The 19102-nt window shown below is 48.4% G+C and overlaps 1 protein-coding gene across 1 annotated transcript in view; it reads right to left on the reverse strand.

The window, feature by feature from the left end:
* LOC115140706 (whirlin-like) overlaps positions 1-19102 on the reverse strand; it is a 92903-nt gene that overhangs the window by 24022 nt on the left and 49779 nt on the right. Inside the window, 3 exon segments of the mRNA XM_065026061.1 lie at positions 5148-5184; positions 10703-10929; positions 16697-16822. Of these exon segments, the coding sequence (XP_064882133.1) occupies positions 5148-5184; positions 10703-10929; positions 16697-16822 (390 nt within the window).

Raw genomic sequence — 19102 nt, forward strand, 5'->3', positions numbered from 1 at the left:
TGACCAGTGAACTGAGATAAGGCGGAGCTTTACCTAGCATGGACTTGTAGATGACCTGGAGCCAGTGGGTCTGGCGACGAATATGTAGCGAGGGCCAGCCGACTAGAGCATACAAGTCGCAGTGGTGGGTGGTATAAGGTGCTTTGGTGACAAAACGGATGGCACTGTGATAGACTGCATCCAGTTTGCTGAGTAGAGTGTTGGAAGCCATTTTGTAGATGACATCGCCGAAGTCGAGGATCGGTAGGATAGTCAGTTTTACTAGGGTAAGCTTGGCGGCGTGAGTGAAGGAGGCTTTGTTGCGGAATAGAAAGCCGACTCTTGATTTGATTTTCGATTGGAGATGTTTGATGTGAGTCTGGAAGGAGAGTTTGCAGTCTAGCCAGACACCTAGGTACTTATAGATGTCCACATATTCAAGGTCGGAACCATCCAGGGTGGTGATGCTAGTCGGGCATGCGGGTGCAGGCAGCGATCGGTTGAAAAGCATGCATTTGGTTTTACTCGCGTTTAAGAGCAGTTGGAGGCCACGGAAGGAGTGCTGTATGGCATTGAAGCTCGTTTGGAGGTTAGATAGCACAGTGTCCAATGACGGGCCGAAAGTATATAGAATGGTGTCGTCTGCGTAGAGGTGGATCAGGGAATCGCCCGCAGCAAGAGCAACATCATTGATATACACAGAGAAAAGAGTCGGCCCGAGAATTGAACCCTGTGGCACCCCATAGAGACTGCCAGAGGACCGGACAGCATGCCCTCCGATTTGACACACTGAACTCTGTCTGCAAAGTAATTGGTGAACCAGGCAAGGCAGTCATCCGAGAAACCGAGGCTATTGAGTCTGCCGATAAGAATATGGTGATTGACAGAGTCGAAAGCCTTGGCGAGGTCGATGAAGACGGCTGCACAGTACTGTCTTTTATCGATGGCGGTTATGATATCGTTTAGTACCTTGAGCGTGGCTGAGGTGCACCCGTGACCGGCTCGGAAACCAGATTGCACAGCGGAGAAGGTACGGTGGGATTCGAGATGGTCAGTGACCTGTTTGTTGACTTGGCTTTCGAAGACCTTAGATAGGCAGGGCAGGATGGATATAGGTCTATAGCAGTTTGGGTCCAGGGTGTCTCCCCCTTTGAAGAGGGGGATGACTGCGGCAGCTTTCCAATCCTTGGGGATCTCAGACGATATGAAAGAGAGGTTGAACAGGCTGGTAATAGGGGTTGCGACAATGGCGGCAGATAGTTTCAGAAATAGAGGGTCCAGATTGTCAAGCCCAGCTGATTTGTACGGGTCTTGGTTTTGCAGCTCTTTCAGAACATCTGCTATCTGGATTTGGGTAAAGGAGAACCTGGAGAGGCTTGGGCGAGGAGCTGCGGGGCGGAGCTGTTGGCCGAGGTTGGAGTAGCCAGGCGGAAGGCATGGCCAGCCGTTGAGAAGTGCTTATTGAAGCTTTCGATAATCGTGGATTTATCGGTGGACACCGTGTTACCTAGCCTCAGTGCAGTGGGCAGCTGGGAGGAGGTGCTCTTGTTCTCCATGGACTTCACAGTGTCCCAGAACCTTTTGGAGTTGGAGCTACAGGATGCAAACTTCTGCCTGAAGAAGCTGGCCTTAGCTTTCCTGACTGACTGCGTGTATTGGTTCCTGACTTCCCTGAACAGTTGCATATCACGGGGGCTATTCGATGCTATTGCAGTCCGCCACAGGATGTTTTTGTGCTGGTCGAGGGCAGTCAGGTCTGGAGTGAACCAAGGGCTGTATCTGTTCTTGGTTCTGCATTTTTTGAACGGAGCATGCTTATCTAAAATGGTGAGGAAGTTACTTTTAAAGAATGACCAGGCATCCTCAACTGACGGGATGAGGTCAATGTCCTTCCAGGATACCCGGGCCAGGTCGATTAGAAAGGCCTGCTCACAGAAGTGTTTTAGGGAGCGTTTGACAGTGATGAGGGGTGGTCGTTTGACTGCGGCTCCGTGGCGGATACAGGCAATGAGGCAGTGATCGCTGAGATCCTGGTTGAAGACAGCGGAGGTGTATTTGGAGGGCCAGTTGGTCAGGATGACGTCTATGAGGGTGCCCTTGTTTACAGAGTTAGGGTTGTACCTGGTGGGTTCCTTGATGATTTGAGTGAGATTGAGGGCATCTACCTTACATTGTAGGACTGCCGGGGTGTTAAGCATATCCCAGTTTAGGTCACCTAACAGAACAAACTCTGAAGCTAGATGGGGGGCGATCAATTCACAAATGGTGTCCAGGGCACAGCTGGGAGCTGAGGGTGGTCGGTAGCAGGCGGCAACAGTGAGAGACTTATTTCTGGAGAGGGTGATTTTCAAAATTAGTAGTTCGAACTGTTTGGGTATGGACCTGGAAAGTATGACATTACTTTGCAGGCTATCTCTGCAGTAGACTGCAACTCCGCCCCCTTTGGCAGTTCTATCTTGACGGAAGATGTTATAGTTGGGTATGGAAATCTCTGAATTTTTGGTGGCCTTCCTGAGCCAGGATTCAGACACGGCAAGGACATCAGGGTTAGCAGAGTGTGCTAAAGCAGTGAGTAAAACAAACTTAGGGAGGAGGCTTCTGATGTTGACATGCATAAAACCAAGGCTTTTTCGATCATAGAAGTCAACAAATGAGGGTACCTGGGGACATGCAGGGGACTGTAAGGACCCTGACTGGGACACAGGTATACAGCACTCTGTAAGGACCCTGACTGGGACACAGGTGTACAGCACTCTGTAAGGACCCTGACTGGGACTCAGGTATACAGCACTCTGTAAGGACCCTGACTGGGACACAGGTATACAGCACTCTGTAAGGACCCTGACTGGGACACAGGTATACAGCACTCTGTAAGGACCCTGACTGGGACACATGTATACAGCACTCTGTAAGGACCCTGACTGGGACTCAGGTATACAGCACTCTGTAAGGACCCTGACTGGGACTCAGGTATACAGCACTCTGTAAGAACCCTGACTGGGACTCAGGTATACAGCACTCTGTAAGAACCCTGACTGGGACTCAGGTATACAGCACTTTGTAAGGACCCTGACTGGGACTCAGGTATACAGCACTCTGTAAGGACCCTGACTGGGACACAGGTATACAGCACTCTGTAAGGACCCTGACTGGGACTCAGGTATACAGCACTCTGTAAGAACCCTGACTGGGACTCAGGTATACAGCACTCTGTACTCACAGTAGTACAAGGTACGGCATAATAACATTGAAGCTTAGAGCGTAGACTTGCTCAACCATCAAGTTCACTGGATGAGAACCTCAGGGTCTCCAAAGAAATGGATCAACTCAATCTACATACTGTATCTCAGCTGACAAATACACTGCTTCGCCTAAAGGTCATATTGCTGTAACCTGTATCAATTCCACGTCATCTGTTGGATTGCATTTCTCTTTATTAAACTTAGTGAATGTTAATGAGGTTTGAGGTTTTCTGACAGTGATGGATGGGTGAATGGGGAATGCAGCATTTCCCCGATCATGTGATTAGATTCTCAGTGTTCCCCTTCAATTAATTATGGACCGCTAACGAAGGACAGTCCGTGCTCTTCCTCTATTCCCTCTTCCCTCTTTTATTGACGAGAGCTGACTTTGTGTCGCCATGGTGATGGCATCTGGCCAGGCTGTCACTTCCCGTCCCTTGAAGAATCGATCAGTGTGTCCAGCTAACGGTGAGGTCATGGATGTTCCACTGAAGTAAAGGGTAAATTCAGATCCCCTTGGAGGACAGGGGATCTTGATAAAAAAAGACTTCCTTACTGCTAAAACCAACACTTTTCAGCCCGTGAAGAAGGCCAGAATTATAAAGGAGAATTGTTGAAAATCCTCTTCACTTCAGTGTTTCAGTTGTTAGGATATATATATAGAGAGAAGCAAAGCAGGGGTGAGCTACTCTTAACTGTAAAACAGTGAAAAACTATACATAGAGTATCCAACCCTGCATGGTTTCTTAAGTTCTACCTTAATGGTGACAACAGTATAGAGCCAGCCCCAGCATAGAGCCAGCCCCAGCATAGAGCCAGCCCCAGCAAAGAGCCAGCCCCAGCATAGAGCCAGCCCCGGCATAGAGCCAGCCCCAGCATAGAGCCAGCCCCAGCATAGAGCCAGCCCCAGCATAGAGCCAGCCCCAGTATAGAGCCAGCCACAGCTCTTCATGTTTGGATACAATCTGCAGTAATGATTTTCAAAATGCAGCCCTCTCTTCTCTTCCAGTAAATCATACTGCTTTCCCTTTCTTGGCATCCCATATAGCACACTATGCCCTAATTGTGTGCTACTTTTGGGATGCAACCTGTGCAGTTCATGTGTGATGCTGAGGTTAATGGTACTAGCAGATGAAGAATGAATCTGAAGATAGTTCACTATCAGTATAAAAGGCTTTTAGTGTGGTGAGTTGTGGTCAACCCTCTGATATTCCAGTTCTATGTATCAATGAGGATATAGTAGTATCAAGTCGTACAGGATAGACTATCAACTGGGTGGTTCGAGCTCTGCATGCTGATTGGCTGACAGCCGTGGTATATCAGACCGTATATCACAGGTATGACAACATTTATTTTTACTGCTCTAATTACATTGGTAACAAGTTTATAATAGCAATAAGGTACCTTGTGAGTTTCTGGTATCTGGCTAATATACCACGACTGAGGGCTGTATCCAGGTTGTGTCGTGCATAAGGACAGCCCTTAGCGGTGGTATATTGGCCATATACTGCACCCCCTTGGGCCTTATTGCTTAAGTATACACTGAGTGTACAAAACATTTAGGACAACCGCTCTTGCCTGACCAGGTGAATCCAGGTGAAAGTTATGATCCCTGGGTGATGTCACTTGTTAAATCCACTTCAATCAGTGTAGATGAAGGGGAGGAGACGGGTTAAAGAAGGATTTTTAAGCCTTGAGACAATTGAGACTTGTATTGTGTATGTGTGCCATTCAGAGGGTGAATGGGCAAGACAAACGATTTAAGTGTTTTTAAACGGGGTATGGTAGTAGGTGCCAGGTGCACCGGTTTGTGTCAAGAACTGCAACAGTTTCCCATGTGAATCAAGAATGGTCCACCACCCAAAGGACATCCAGCCAACTTGACACAACTGGGGGAAGTATTGGAGATAGTAGAATTTGACTTACCTTTCCTAATACAGGTGTAGCCCGCGCTGAAGATGGCCTGCAACAAAAACAGTAGAACTTAAAAGATGCTCCCATAATGAACCACTAACAGAAAACCCATTTTACAATAACACATACACCCAAACACGACTGACTTTGAAATGTGTATGGTCTGGCCATGAGAACAACAGCAACCCAGGGAGACCTGGTGGCAGAGCTCCCTAGGAAGCCTAGAGATGGACCCCAAATGGTACCCTATTATCTACACAGGGCCTTGCTCAAAAGTAGTGCACTATGTAGGGAACTGGGTGGTTCGCAAGCAACGTGCATTTAATGAAGTGTAGGACTTAAAGCCATTTCTATTTCCATTTCTAAAGGAGCTGAAGGGAAATGTGTACCTTATAGGGCTCTCAATCAACCGGCCTCCATTAGAGCTAGTGACTGACAGAGGAAAGGAGGGAGAGACAGACAAGTAGACAGATAGATAGACAGAGGAAAGGAGGGAGAGACAGACAAGTAGACAGATAGATAGACAGAGGAAAGGAGGGAGAGACAGACAAGTAGACAGATAGATAGACAGAGGAAAGGAGGGAGAGACAGACAAGTAGACAGATAAATAGACAGAGGAAAGGAGGGAGAGACATACAAGTAGACAGATAGATAGACAGATTGAAGGAGGGAGAGAGAGAGAGACAGATTGAAGGAGGGAGAGAGAGACAGACAGGTAGACAGATAGATAGACAGAGGAAAGGAGGGAGAGACAGACAAGTAGACAGATAGATAGACAGAGGAAAGGAGGGAGAGACAGACAGACAGAGACAGAGGAAAGGAGGGAGAGACAGACAGACAGAGACAGAGGAAAGGAGGGAGAGACAGACAAGTAGACAGATAGATAGACAGAGGGAAGGAGGGAGAGACAGACAGACAGAGACAGAGGAAAGGAGGGAGAGACACACAAGTAGACAGATCGATAGACAAAGGGAAGGAGGGAGAGACAGACAGACAGACAGAGACAGAGGAAAGGAGGGAGAGACAGACAGATAGAGACAGCGGAAAGGAGGGACAGACAGACAAGTAGACAGATAGATAGACAAAGGGAAGGAGGGAGAGACAGACAGACAGAGACAGAGGAAAGGAGGGAGAGACAGACAAGTAGACAGATAGATAGACATAGGAAAGGAGGGAGAGACAGACACGTAGACAGATAGATAGACAGAGGAAAGGAGGGAGAGACAGACAAGTAGACAGATAGATAGACAGATTGAAGGAGGGAGAGAGAGAGAGAGACAGATTGAAGGAGGGAGAGAGAGACAGATAGAGACAGCGGAAAGGAGGGACAGACAGACAAGTAGACAGATAGATAGACAAAGGGAAGGAGGGAGAGACAGACAGACAGAGACAGAGGAAAGGAGGGAGAGACAGACAGGTAGACAGATAGATAGACAGAGGAAAGGAGGGAGAGACAGACAAGTAGACAGATAGATAGACAGAGGAAAGGAGGGAGAGACAGACAAGTAGACAGAGGGAAGGAGGGAGAGACAGACAGACAGAGACAGAGGAAAGGAGGGAGAGACAGACAAGTAGACAGATAGATAGACAGAGGGAAGGAGGGAGAGACAGATAGATAAATAGACAGAGGAAAGGAGGGAGAGAGAGATAGATAAATAGACAGAGGGAAGGAGGGAGAGACAGACAAGTAGACAGATAGATAGACAGAGGAAAGGAGGGTGAGAGACAAGTAGACAGATAGATAGACAGAGGAAAGGAGGGTGAGAGACAAGTAGACAGATAGACAGACAGAGGAAAGGAGGGAGAGACAGACAAGTAGACAGATAAATAGACAGAGGGAAGGAGGGAGAGAGAGATAGATAGACAGAGGAAAGGAGGGAGAGACAGACAAGTAGACAGATAGACAGAGGGAAAGAGGGAGAGACAGATAGATAAATAGACAGAGGGAAGGAGGGGGAGACAGACATGTAGACAGATAGATAGACAGAGGAAAGGAGGGAGAGACAGACAAGTAGACAGATAGATAGACAGAGGAAAGGAGGGAGAGACAGACAAGTAGACAGATAGATAGACAGAGGAAAGGAGGGTGAGAGACAAGTAGACAGATAGACAGACAGAGGAAAGGAGGGAGAGACAGACAAGTAGACAGATAAATAGACAGATGGAAGGAGGGAGAGAGAGATAGATAGACAGAGGAAAGGAGGGAGAGACAGACAAGTAGACAGATAGACAGACAGAGGAAAGGAGGGAGAGACAGACATGCAGACAGATTGATAGACAGAGGGAAGGAGGGAGAGAGAGATAGATAGACAGAGGAAAGGAGGGAGAGACAGACAAGTAGACAGATAGACAGAGGGAAGGAGGGAGAGACAGACAAGTAGACAGATTGATAGACAGAGGGAAGGAGGGAGAGAGAGAGAGATAGACAGAGGAAAGGAGGGAGAGACAGACAAGTAGACAGATAGATAGACAGAGGGAAGGAGGGAGAGACAGACATGCAGACAGATTGATAGACAGAGGGAAGGAGGGAGAGAGAGAGAGATAGACAGAGGAAAGGAGGGAGAGACAGACAAGTAGACAGATAGATAGACAGAGGGAAGGAGGGAGAGACAGATAGATAGACAGAGGGAAGGAGGGAGAGAGAGAGATAGATAGACAGAGGAAAGGAGGGAGAGACAGACAAGTAGACATAGATAGACAGAGGGAAGGAGGGAGAGAGAGAGATAGATAGACAGAGGAAAGGAGGGAGAGACAGACAAGTAGACAGATAGATAGACAGAGGAAAGGAGGGAGAGACAGACAAGTAGACAGATAGATAGACAGAGGAAAGGAGGGTGAGAGACAAGTAGACAGATAGACAGACAGAGGAAAGGAGGGAGAGACAGACATGCAGACAGATTGATAGACAGAGGGAAGGAGGGAGAGAGAGATAGATAGACAGAGGAAAGGAGGGAGAGACAGACAAGTAGACAGATAGACAGAGGGAAGGAGGGAGAGACAGACAAGTAGACAGATTGATAGACAGAGGGAAGGAGGGAGAGAGAGAGAGATAGACAGAGGAAAGGAGGGAGAGACAGACAAGTAGACAGATAGATAGACAGAGGGAAGGAGGGAGAGACAGACATGCAGACAGATTGATAGACAGAGGGAAGGAGGGAGAGAGAGAGAGATAGACAGAGGAAAGGAGGGAGAGACAGACAAGTAGACAGATAGATAGACAGAGGGAAGGAGGGAGAGACAGATAGATAGACAGAGGGAAGGAGGGAGAGAGAGAGATAGATAGACAGAGGAAAGGAGGGAGAGACAGACAAGTAGACATAGATAGACAGAGGGAAGGAGGGAGAGAGAGAGATAGATAGACAGAGGAAAGGAGGGAGAGACAGACAAGTAGACAGATAGATAGACAGAGGGAAGGAGGGAGAGACATATAGATAAATAGACAGAGGGAAGGATGGGGAGACAGACAGACAGACAGACAGACAGACAGACAGACAGACAGATAGACAGACAGACAGACAGACAGGGGAGAGAGTGATAGACTGAGGGAGAGCGAGACCGAGGGAAGGAGGGAGAGAAAGAAAGACAAACAGAGGAAAGGAGGGAGAGAGAGACAGCTCTCCCTGGAACTGAGCAGCCTGCCACATGACTGTCAAACCCAGAGGGAAGGAATCTTAGTCTCCTCCAACAATGAGCTGGACGTATTCTGCCTCGCATTAGTCAGTCAGTCACATGAGAAGACACTGACATCTGTAGAAGAATAATGACACTGGTCAGAAATTCAATGGTAATTTCATTATGTTACCTTGTTACGTGATCATTCTATATATTGCTTCTATGGAGGCTGGATTGTAATTGAAATATATTACATTCAGTTGCTAATCTTCATGTTACCGCAGACATGAATGCCGTAGGACATTATTTCTGGTCAAAGAAAAAATTACTGATCGAATGGAAAAATCATTCCATGTTCAAAGCGTCAAAAATACTACATCTCTGTTACATTTAAAGATGAAACATCGATGCCACTGTGCATTGTACATTGCAAGGACGTTTGGTTTTCAAAGGGAATTTAACATAAACGGAGGAAGGAGCTTTTATTAGTCTTTCAGCATTACTTTTTCACTGAAAACAAAGGTATCATCAAACTCTCATAGGATGCATCGCCAATGGTCCATAGGGCTCTGGTCAAAAGTAGTGCAATAGGGTGCCTTTTGGGACACAGATATAGGGCTGGCAGTGCTCTCTGTTATGGGCGCTAACTCACCGTGTAGCGGCTGGGCTGGCGGTGCTCTCTGTTATGGCAGCTAACTCACTGTGTAGCGGCTGGGCTGGCGGTGCTCTCTGTTATGGCAGCTAACTCACCGTGTAGCGGCTGGGCTGGCGGTGCTCTCTGTTATGGGCGCTAACTCACCGTGTAGCGGCTGGGCTGGCGGTGCTCTCTGTTATGGCAGCTAACTCACTGTGTAGCGGCTGGGCTGGCAGTGCTCTCTGTTATGGGCGCTAACTCACCGTGTAGCGGCTGGGCTGGCGGTGCTCTCTGTTATGGCAGCTAACTCACCATGTAGCGTCTGGGCTGGCGGTGCTCTCTGTTATGGGCGCTAACTCACCGTGTAGCGGCTGGGCTGGCGGTGCTCTCTGTTATGGGCTCTAACTCACCGTGTAGCGGCTGGGCTGGCAGTGCTCTCTGTTATGACAGCTACCTCACTGTGTAGCGGCCGGGCTGGCGGTGCTCTCTGTAGCGGCTGGGCTGGCGGTGCTCTCTGTTGTATGGGCGCTAACTCACTGTGTAGCGGCTGGGCTGGCGGTGCTCTTTGTTATGGTAGCTAACTCACCGTGTAGCGGCTGGGCTGGCGGTGCTCTCTGTTGTGGGCGCTAACTCACCGTGTAGCGGCTGGGCTGGCGGTGCTCTCTGTTATGGCAGCTAACTCACCGTGTAGCGGCTGGGATGGCTGTGCTCTCTGTTATGGGCGCTAACTCACTGTGTAGTGGCTGGGCTGGCGGTGCTCTCTATTATGGGCGCTAACTCACTGTGTAGAGGCTGAGCTGGCGGTGCTCTCTGTTATGACAGCTACCTCACTGTGTAGCGGCTGGGCTGGCGGTGCTCTCTGTTATGGGCTCTAACTCACCGTGTAGCGGCTGGGCTGGCAGTGCTCTCTGTTATGACAGCTACCTCACTGTGTAGCGGCCGGGCTGGCGGTGCTCTCTGTTATGGGCGCTAACTCACTGTGTAGCGGCTGGGCTGGCGGTGCTCTTTGTTATGGTAGCTAACTCACCGTGTAGCGGCTGGGCTGGCGGTGCTCTCTGTTGTGGGCGCTAACTCACCGTGTAGCGGCTGGGCTGGCGGTGCTCTCTGTTATGGCAGCTAACTCACCGTGTAGCGGCTGGGATGGCTGTGCTCTCTGTTATGGGCGCTAACTCACTGTGTAGCGGCTGGGCTGGCGGTGCTCTCTATTATGGGCGCTAACTCACTGTGTAGAGGCTGGGCTGGCGGTGCTCTCTATTATGGGCGCTAACTCACTGTGTAGAGGCTGGGCTGGCGGTGCTCTCTGTTATGGGCACTAACTCACCGTGTAGCGGCTGGGCTGGCGGTGCTCTCTGTTATGGGCGGTGGGCTAGGGGTGATGGGGCTGCTGATCCATTTGGTCTGGTCCACCACGGTGCGGGCATGGGGCACGCGGCCAACGTCCCTCACCCTCACCAGCAGGTGACGACACGTCTTCAGGATCCTCACCGCCTCGTCATGGGGGATGGCCACGAAGCTCCGCCCATTCACCTCCAGCAACTGGTCGCCCACCTGAACAGACAGAGAGGAGAGGGTGGGTACACTGGTAGAGAAAGGGTGTGTATTCACACAGACACAGATACAGACACACACACACGCACGCAAGTACACCCACACAAAAGTGCCATGGCTTTTCCTGATAGTCTTGAACATTCTTCCAACAGTCAAGGCCAGGCCAGTATTCAGGTGAGAGCAGAGCAGACATTCTGAGAGCTGCAACTCAAGGTTCAGGCAATAACACAAAGTACACTGAAGCAGAACTTAGTGCACTCAAACCCACCATAGCGATGTGTAGGCTACGCAGTTTCATTATTGACTAGCTTCCCTCACACACACACATATTATTCTGGGAACAATGTGTGGTTTTATTTCACCCTGGGAACGGGAGATACTAGCCTGGTCAAGCAGAATGACCGCTTCGCCCACCTTTCCTTTCACTTGATACGTAAAGGGAAACAGCATGTGAGCTTTTGCAAGATTAGGCTGGTTTCACCAGGCTAAGGAACTACTAGGGAAAGACAGCAATTCAGTTTGATTGACTTAAACCGAGTAGGATCAATCTATGGTTAGTAATAAAAACAGAAAATGCTGAAAGGAGGATATCACTGACAGTAAGAGGCCAATTCTATAGAAGGAACATCATTCATAAAACACAACACTGGGAAAACAATCAATGGTTATTATCTCCCAGCCTATTCATTCTTCTAATGCACAAACAAAACACTTGACAGACGTGTTGATTTACAATCAAAGCTCTTCTTTGTTTTATGCCCTTTCCTATTCTTCCTGTTCCACATTCGCGAGAAGCAGTTCCGCTTGGATTTTAGCTTAATAATTAGTAAGGAAAACATCTACTGATCTACAGAGGATACAATAGTAATCTGTAGTATCAATATGTAACGTGACTAGTATTTAATAGAAATGAAATTCACAATGAAACAACTTCTATATACATTGGAGTGTGTGAATGTATTTTACTGGCCATCTCAGAGCATCACAATGAGTTGGTCAAGTGAGTGGTCCGGAGTGGTATAGCTCCCACCCAGATACATGTTTATCTCTCTATCCTATCCAGCAGACGTAAAACATATTGAAGGACTGTGAGTTAGTCTAGCATGAAATAAAAGAGAACTGAGAATCTGACAAACACAGGAGAAGCTGAGGAGACACAGTGGCATTACTGAACCTCTTCAATTGGCCTATTCTCTTTCCACAAGAGGATGTAAAGGGAGAAATTAGTTATTGACGTCTCCTCTCCTCTCTCTCCCTCCCTACTAACACTAATGCATTTACATTCAGAGGACGAATCAGCTTGAGTGAACCTCCATAACTCATTGAAGTGGAGGGAGGGATGGGAGGGAGGGAGGGTGAGAGGGATGGGAGGGAGGGATGGGAGGGAGGGAGGGAGGGATGGGAGGGAGGGAGGGAGGGTTGGGAGGGAGGGAGGGAGGGAGGGATGGGAGGGAGGGAGGGATGGGAGGGAGGGAGGGAGGGAGGGAGGGAGGGAGGGAGGTCCTGATTTACACCCCCCAGCCGAGGTCTCTTGAGCTGCAGCCACTGGAGGGGAGGATTTTTATTTAACCTTTATTTAACTAGGCAAGTCAGTTAAGAACAAATTCTTATTTACAATGACGACCTACCCCTGAACCACGGTGTCTGTGACACCTCTAGCACTGAGATGCAGTGCCTTAGACCACTGCACCACTCGGGAGCCCCACTAGGGTGATTTTTGGGACAAACCCACGGTCTGTGTCCCCTCAAACCTTCCGGCCTCCGTAATGCTTACTCTGTGACAATATGGGACCCCTCCAGCATACTGTAACTCAAATGCTCAAAGTAGATAGATTGAACCATCATTTCCAAGTGGCGTTTCATTGATCATCTGAGACGAAGTGTGAAATAAAATGGTTATGAGTTGGACAAGATTGAGAGGAGAGGAGCAATTTTCCACACATGTTCTTGTCCTTTCTCAGAGAGAGAGAGAGAGAGAGAGAGAGAGAGAGAGAGAGAGAGAGAGAGAGAGAGAGAGATCAATGCAGAGTATTTTGGGCAGCCAAGACAGTTGGCTGACTTTAGGTGGTGTGTTTCCAGTTGGCCTGAGAGAGTAGCCATGGAGGAGACCAGTAGAGCAAATGGACAATCTCCCAAAGACAATAAATGTTATTTTTCAGAGGGTCCTGTCCCGTTGCTAGCCAAAGAGTGCTTATCTGTGGATGAGAAGCGACAGACAGACAAATCAGTTGGCTGGCCTGTTGAAAGACAAGGTAATGGAAGGGCTGGAGGCTGGTCTGATCCCCATGGGGGAACGACAATAATTAAAGCCCATGTCAGGGCACAGAGATGGGACAGACGCATGATCATCTGTCACACCGTCCAACAGACAACAGCTGGATCCAGATTGGCTGATAGAGGTCCTCGTTACAGGGCTGACACCTGGACGGTTTTACAGTGTCTTATTGTTCCTCAGTGATAGGATGACTGATATCATGTATTTAGTGGAGTTTAGTTTACCCCCTGTCAGAGGCCAGGACAGGAGAGGAGAGGACAGGAGAGGAGATGAGAGGACAGGAGGGGAGAGGACAGGAGAAGAGTGGACAGGAGAAGAGTGGACAGGAGTGGAGTGGACAGGAGTGGAGTGGACAGGAGTGGAGAGGACAGGAGAGGAGAGGAGTGGACAGGTTAGGAGTGGACAGGAGAGGAGTGGACAGGAGAGGAGAGGACAGGACAGGAGAGGAGAGGACAGGTTAGGAGTGGACAGGAGAGGAGTGGACAGGACAGGAGAGGAGAGGAGTGGACAGGAGAGGAGAGGACAGGAGAGGAGTGGACAGGAGAGGACAGGAGATGAGTGGCCAGGAGAGAAGATGACAGGAGAGGGGAGGAGTGGACATGACAGGACAGGAGAGGAGAGGAGAGGAGAGGAGAGGAGAGGGTGGAGTGGAGTGGATAGGAGAGGAGTGGAGGGGACAGGACAGGAGAGGACAGGAAAGGAGTGGACAGGAGATGACAGTAGAGGAGTGGACATGACAGGAGTGGAGTGGAGTGGACAGGACAGGAGAGGAGTGGACAGGGGAGGAGTGGACAGGAGAGGCGTGGACAGGAGAGGACAGGAGAGGACAGGAGAGGAGTGGACAGGAGTGGAGAGGACAGGAGAGGAGAAGACAGGAGAGGAGAGGAGTGGACAGGAGAGGAGAGGACAGGAGAGGAGAGGAGTGGACAGGAGAGGAGTGGACAGGAGAGGAGAGGACAGGAGAGGAGTGGACAGGAGTGGACAGGAGAGAAGAGGACATGACAGGAGAGGAGTGGACAGGAGAGGACAGGAGAGGGGAGGAGTGGACATGACAGGACAGGACAGGAGTGGAGAGGAGAGGACAGGAGAGGAGAGGAGTGGACAGGAGAGGAGAGGACAGGAGAGGAGTGGACAGGAAAGGACAGGAGAGGACAGTAGAGGAGTGGACATGACAGGAGAGGAGTGGACAGGAGAGGAGTGGACAGGAGTGGAGAGGACAGGAGAGGAGTGGACAGGGGAGGAGTGGAGAGGGGAGGAGTGGACAGGAGAGGAGTGGACAGGAGAGGAGAGGACAGGAGAGGAGTGGACAGGAGAGGACAGGAGAGAAGAGGACAGGACAGGAGAGGAGTGGACAGGAGAGGACAGGAGAGGAGAGGGGAGGAGTGGACATGACAGGACAGGAGAGGAGTGGACAGGAGAGGACAGGAGAGGAGAGGACAGGAGAGGAGAGGAGAGTGGACAGGAGAGGAGTGGACAGGAGAGGAGAGGACAGGAGAGGAGTGGACAGGAGTGGACAGGAGAGAAGAGGACATGACAGGAGAGGAGTGGACAGGAGAGGACAGGACAGGAGAGGGGAGGAGTGGACATGACAGGACAGGACAGGAGTGGAGAGGAGAGGACAGGAGAGGAGAGGAGTGGACAGGAGAGGAGAGGACAGGAGAGGAGTGGACAGGAAAGGACAGGAGAGGACAATAGAGGAGTGGACATGACAGGAGAGGAGTGGACAGGAGAGGAGTGGACAGGAGTGGAGAGGACAGGAGAGGAGTGGACAGGGGAGGAGTGGAGAGGGGAGGAGTGGACAGGAGAGGAGAGGACAGGAGAGGAGTGGACAGGAGTGGACAGGAGAGAAGAGGACAGGACAGGAGAGGAGTGGACATGACAGGACAGGAGAGGAGTGAACAGGAGAGGAGTGGACAGGAGAGGACAGGAGAGGAGTGGACAGTGGAGGACAGGAGAGGAGTGGACAGGAGAGGGGACAGGAAAGGAGTTGACAGGACACGAAAGGACAGGAGAGGAGAGGTTTCTCTCAGCTTCTGCAAAATAGCTCCAGAAAAGGTAATGAAAGAGCAACATTGAATTAGCCTCATTAAACCAGCCTGATCTCGCTATCTCACATGCTGGTTCACTGCAGATATCAAGACATGAGCACAGCATTCAATCTGCTTGACCTAGGTAACGTTGTATGTCCCTGCTTCTCAAAAGTATTTCTCTAACACATCATTCACAGGGATATGCATCACTTCATCCATGTATAACCAATAGGTTATAGAACATTAATTTGTGTATAATTGGATGGTTTTAGGAGTGATCCATGTCATTCCATCTCATGCAGTGATGTAGTGGTAAAAGAAAATGGTGTGTAAACTCTGATTGTCAGTCACAGTGAAAAAAGATACGCTCCCTATCCTTCCAATACTTCTTCTAAATGTGAGCATGGTCTCTTGCAAGATTGAATAAGATGCGCTTGACATTTTGGCAGTGTTTCTTTGACAGAGAGATGAAGAGCTGAGGGCTGTGTTGTGCTCCCCCACCCCCCATTTGCCCTCAGAACAGCCTCAATTTGTCTGGGCATGGATGTACAAGGTGTCGAAAGCGTTCCACAGCGATACCGGCCCATGTTGACTCCACTGCTTCCCACAGTTATGTCAAGTTGTCTGGATGTCCTTTGGGTGGTGGACCATTCTTGATACTCACGGGAAACGGTTGAGCGTGAAAAAAACAGCAGCATTGCAGTTCTTGACACAAACCGGTGCGCCCATTTACCCTCACAATCCATGTCTCAATTGTCTCGAGGCATAAAAATCCTTGATGCCTGCGAGATCTATTTCGAACCCAGCCATGATACTATGGTGCCGTGATTCAGTCATTCTGTTTACAAGCTCACTAGTCCTGCCTCAGTCATCTGAGTTGAAAAAAACAGCAGACTAAAGAATCCAATGACTGACCCTTTTGTACATATGATATTTTTGTCAGTTAAAAAGTGTCTGCCAGGTTTCGACACAGCGAGATAGACCACAGAAGATTCTTACCCCCTTTGCTTCACGGCGTCTGAACCTTGTGGTTGCGTTTTACTCACTGTGATGGTGTCACGCCCTGGCCATAGAGAGGCTTTAATTCTTTATTTGGGGTAGGCCACGGTGTGACTAGGGTGGGCATTCTAGTTTCTTTACTTCTATGTTTTCTATTTCTTTGTGTTTGGCCGGGTGTGGTTCTCAATCCGAGACAGCTGTCTATCGTTGTCTCTGATTGGGAATCATACTTAGGCAGCCTTTTTTCCTTTTGCATTTGTGGGTAGTTGACTTTGTTAGTGGCATGATTGCCCAGTTAAGCTTCACGGTCATTTCCTTGTTTTGTTGGCGACATTCATTTCAAATAAAAATAAATGTACGCTCATCACACTGCGCTTTGGTCCAGTCATTTCCAGGAAGACGGTCGTGACAGATGGGGTGAAACAATTTCAATAGGATATGCATTGTAATAATCGGTTAATACCTTGAGTGCCCCGTGGTCTGCAGCTGAGCCGGGGTCTACCCCAGTGATGTAGATACCAAGGCCATACTCCGCCCCTCCTCTGATCATCAGGCCCAGAGAGAGACCATCGTCCAGGTTCAGGTTTACCTTTAGGGACAGACAGAGGGGGCAGTCACCAGACAGGAAGTGACAGTGGTAAGTGATATGACGTGCTTCCCAAATGGCATCAAATTATTTGAAGAACGCAACATACAGAATGTCAGAGCACCTTTCTTTACAAATTACTGTTTATATCAATGGTGCAGAGGTAACATCAACCAATCCCTCCTACAAATGAGGCTTGATGCCCAGAGGGAGGAGTCCCAAATTAAACACCTGACTCTCCATTGGCAGAGATGCATTCCCCCTGGCTCCGCCTCAAGATAAGCAACATCACACCTTGTATGGGGGCCTGGGGGTCTGGGCTGAGGTATGGTACTTAACAGGGGCTTCGTACCAAACAGCATCCCATTCCCTACAGAGTATACTACTTTTGACCAGGGATAAAGGCCCCAGTCAAGAGTAGTGCACTTTAGTATATAGAGAATAGGATGCCATTTAAGATGCAGATGGGGTCTCAGGCCCACATTGAGAGAGACTATATCACTGTCAATTTAACGCCCTCCGAATCTCACCCAAATACAGGGGAAAATAACCTGTTAGAAATTCTCTGCACGATGAAGTTAGCCCCGTAAGTAACCCTCTACTGTTCCCACAGTTTATTTAGTGATTAAGTTAGCCCCGTAACCCTCTACTGTTCCCACAGTTTATTTTGTGATTAAGTTAGCCCTGTAACCCTCTACTGTTCCCACAGTTTATTTAGTGATTAAGTTAGCCCCGTAACGCTCTACTGTTCCCACAGTTTATTTAGTGATTAAGTTAGAACACGTAACCCTCTACTGTTCCCACAGTTTATTTAGTGATTAAGTTAGCCCCGTAACCCTCTACTGTTCCCACAGTTTATTTAGTGATTAAGTTAGCCCGGTAACCCTCTACTGTTCCCACAGTTTATTTAGTGATTAAGTTAGCCTTATACACCTCTAATGTTCCCACAGTTTATTTAGTGATTAAGTTAGCCCCGTAACCCTCTACTGTTCCCACAGTTTATTTAGTGATTAAGTTAGCCCCGTAACCCTCTACTGTTCCCACAGTTTATTTAGTGATTAAGTTAGCCCCGTAACCCTCTACTGTTCCCACAGTTTATTTAGTGATTAAGTTAGCCCCGTAACCCTCTACTGTTCCCACAGTTTATTTAGTGATTAAGTTAGCCTCATACACCTCTACTGTTCCCATAACGTTTATTTAACCCTCTACTGTTCCCACAGTTTATTTAGTGATTAAGTTAGCCCTGTAACCCTCTACTGTTCCCACAGTTTATTTAGTGATTAACTTAGCCCCGTAATGCTCTACTGTTCCCACAGTTTATTTAGTGATTAAGTTAGAACACGTAACCCTCTACTGTTCCCACAGTTTATTTAGTGATTAAGTTAGCCCCGTAACCCTCTACTGTTCCCACAGTTTATTTAGTGATTAAGTTAGCCCCGTAACCCTCTACTGTTCCCACAGTTTATTTAGTGATTAAGTTAGTGATTGTAACCCTCTACTGTTCCCACAGTTTATTTAGTGATTAAGTTAGCCCCGTAACCCTCTACTGTTCCCACAGTTTATTTAGTGATTAAGTTAGCCCCGTAACCCTCTACTGTTCCCACAGTTTATTTAGTGATTAAGTTAGAACACGTAGCCCTCTACTGTTCCCACAGTTTATTTAGTGATTAAGTTAGCCCCGTAACCCTCTACTGTTCCCACAGTTTATTTAGTGATTAAGTTAGAACACGTAACCCTCTACTGTTCCAACAGTTTATTTAGTGATTAAGTTAGCCCCGTAAACCTCTACTGTTCCCACAGTTTATTTAGTGATTAAGTTAGCCCCGTAACCCTCTACTGTTCCCACAGTTTATTTAGTAATTAAGTTAGCCCCGTAACCCTCTACTGTTCCCACGGTTTATTTAGTGATTTAAGTTAGCCCCGTAACCCTCTACTATTCCCACAGTTTATTTAGTGATTAAGTTAGCCCCGTAACCCTCTACTATTCCCACAGTTTATTTGGTGATTAAGTTAGAACACGTAACCCTCTACTGTTCCCACAGTTTATTTAGTGATTAAGTTAGCCCCGTAACGCTCTACTGTTCCCACAGTTTATTTAGTGATTAAGTTAGCCCCGTAACCCTCTACTGTTCCCACAGTTTATTTAGTGATTAAGTTGATTAACCCTCTACTGTTCCCACAGTTTATTTAGTGATTAAGTTAGAACACGTAGCCCTCTACTGTTCCCACAGTTTATTTAGTGATTAAGTTAGCCCCGTAACCCTCTACTGTTCCCACAGTTTA

This window comes from Oncorhynchus nerka, linkage group LG13 (assembly GCF_034236695.1).
Source record: "Oncorhynchus nerka isolate Pitt River linkage group LG13, Oner_Uvic_2.0, whole genome shotgun sequence".
Classification (NCBI taxonomy): domain Eukaryota; kingdom Metazoa; phylum Chordata; class Actinopteri; order Salmoniformes; family Salmonidae; genus Oncorhynchus; species Oncorhynchus nerka.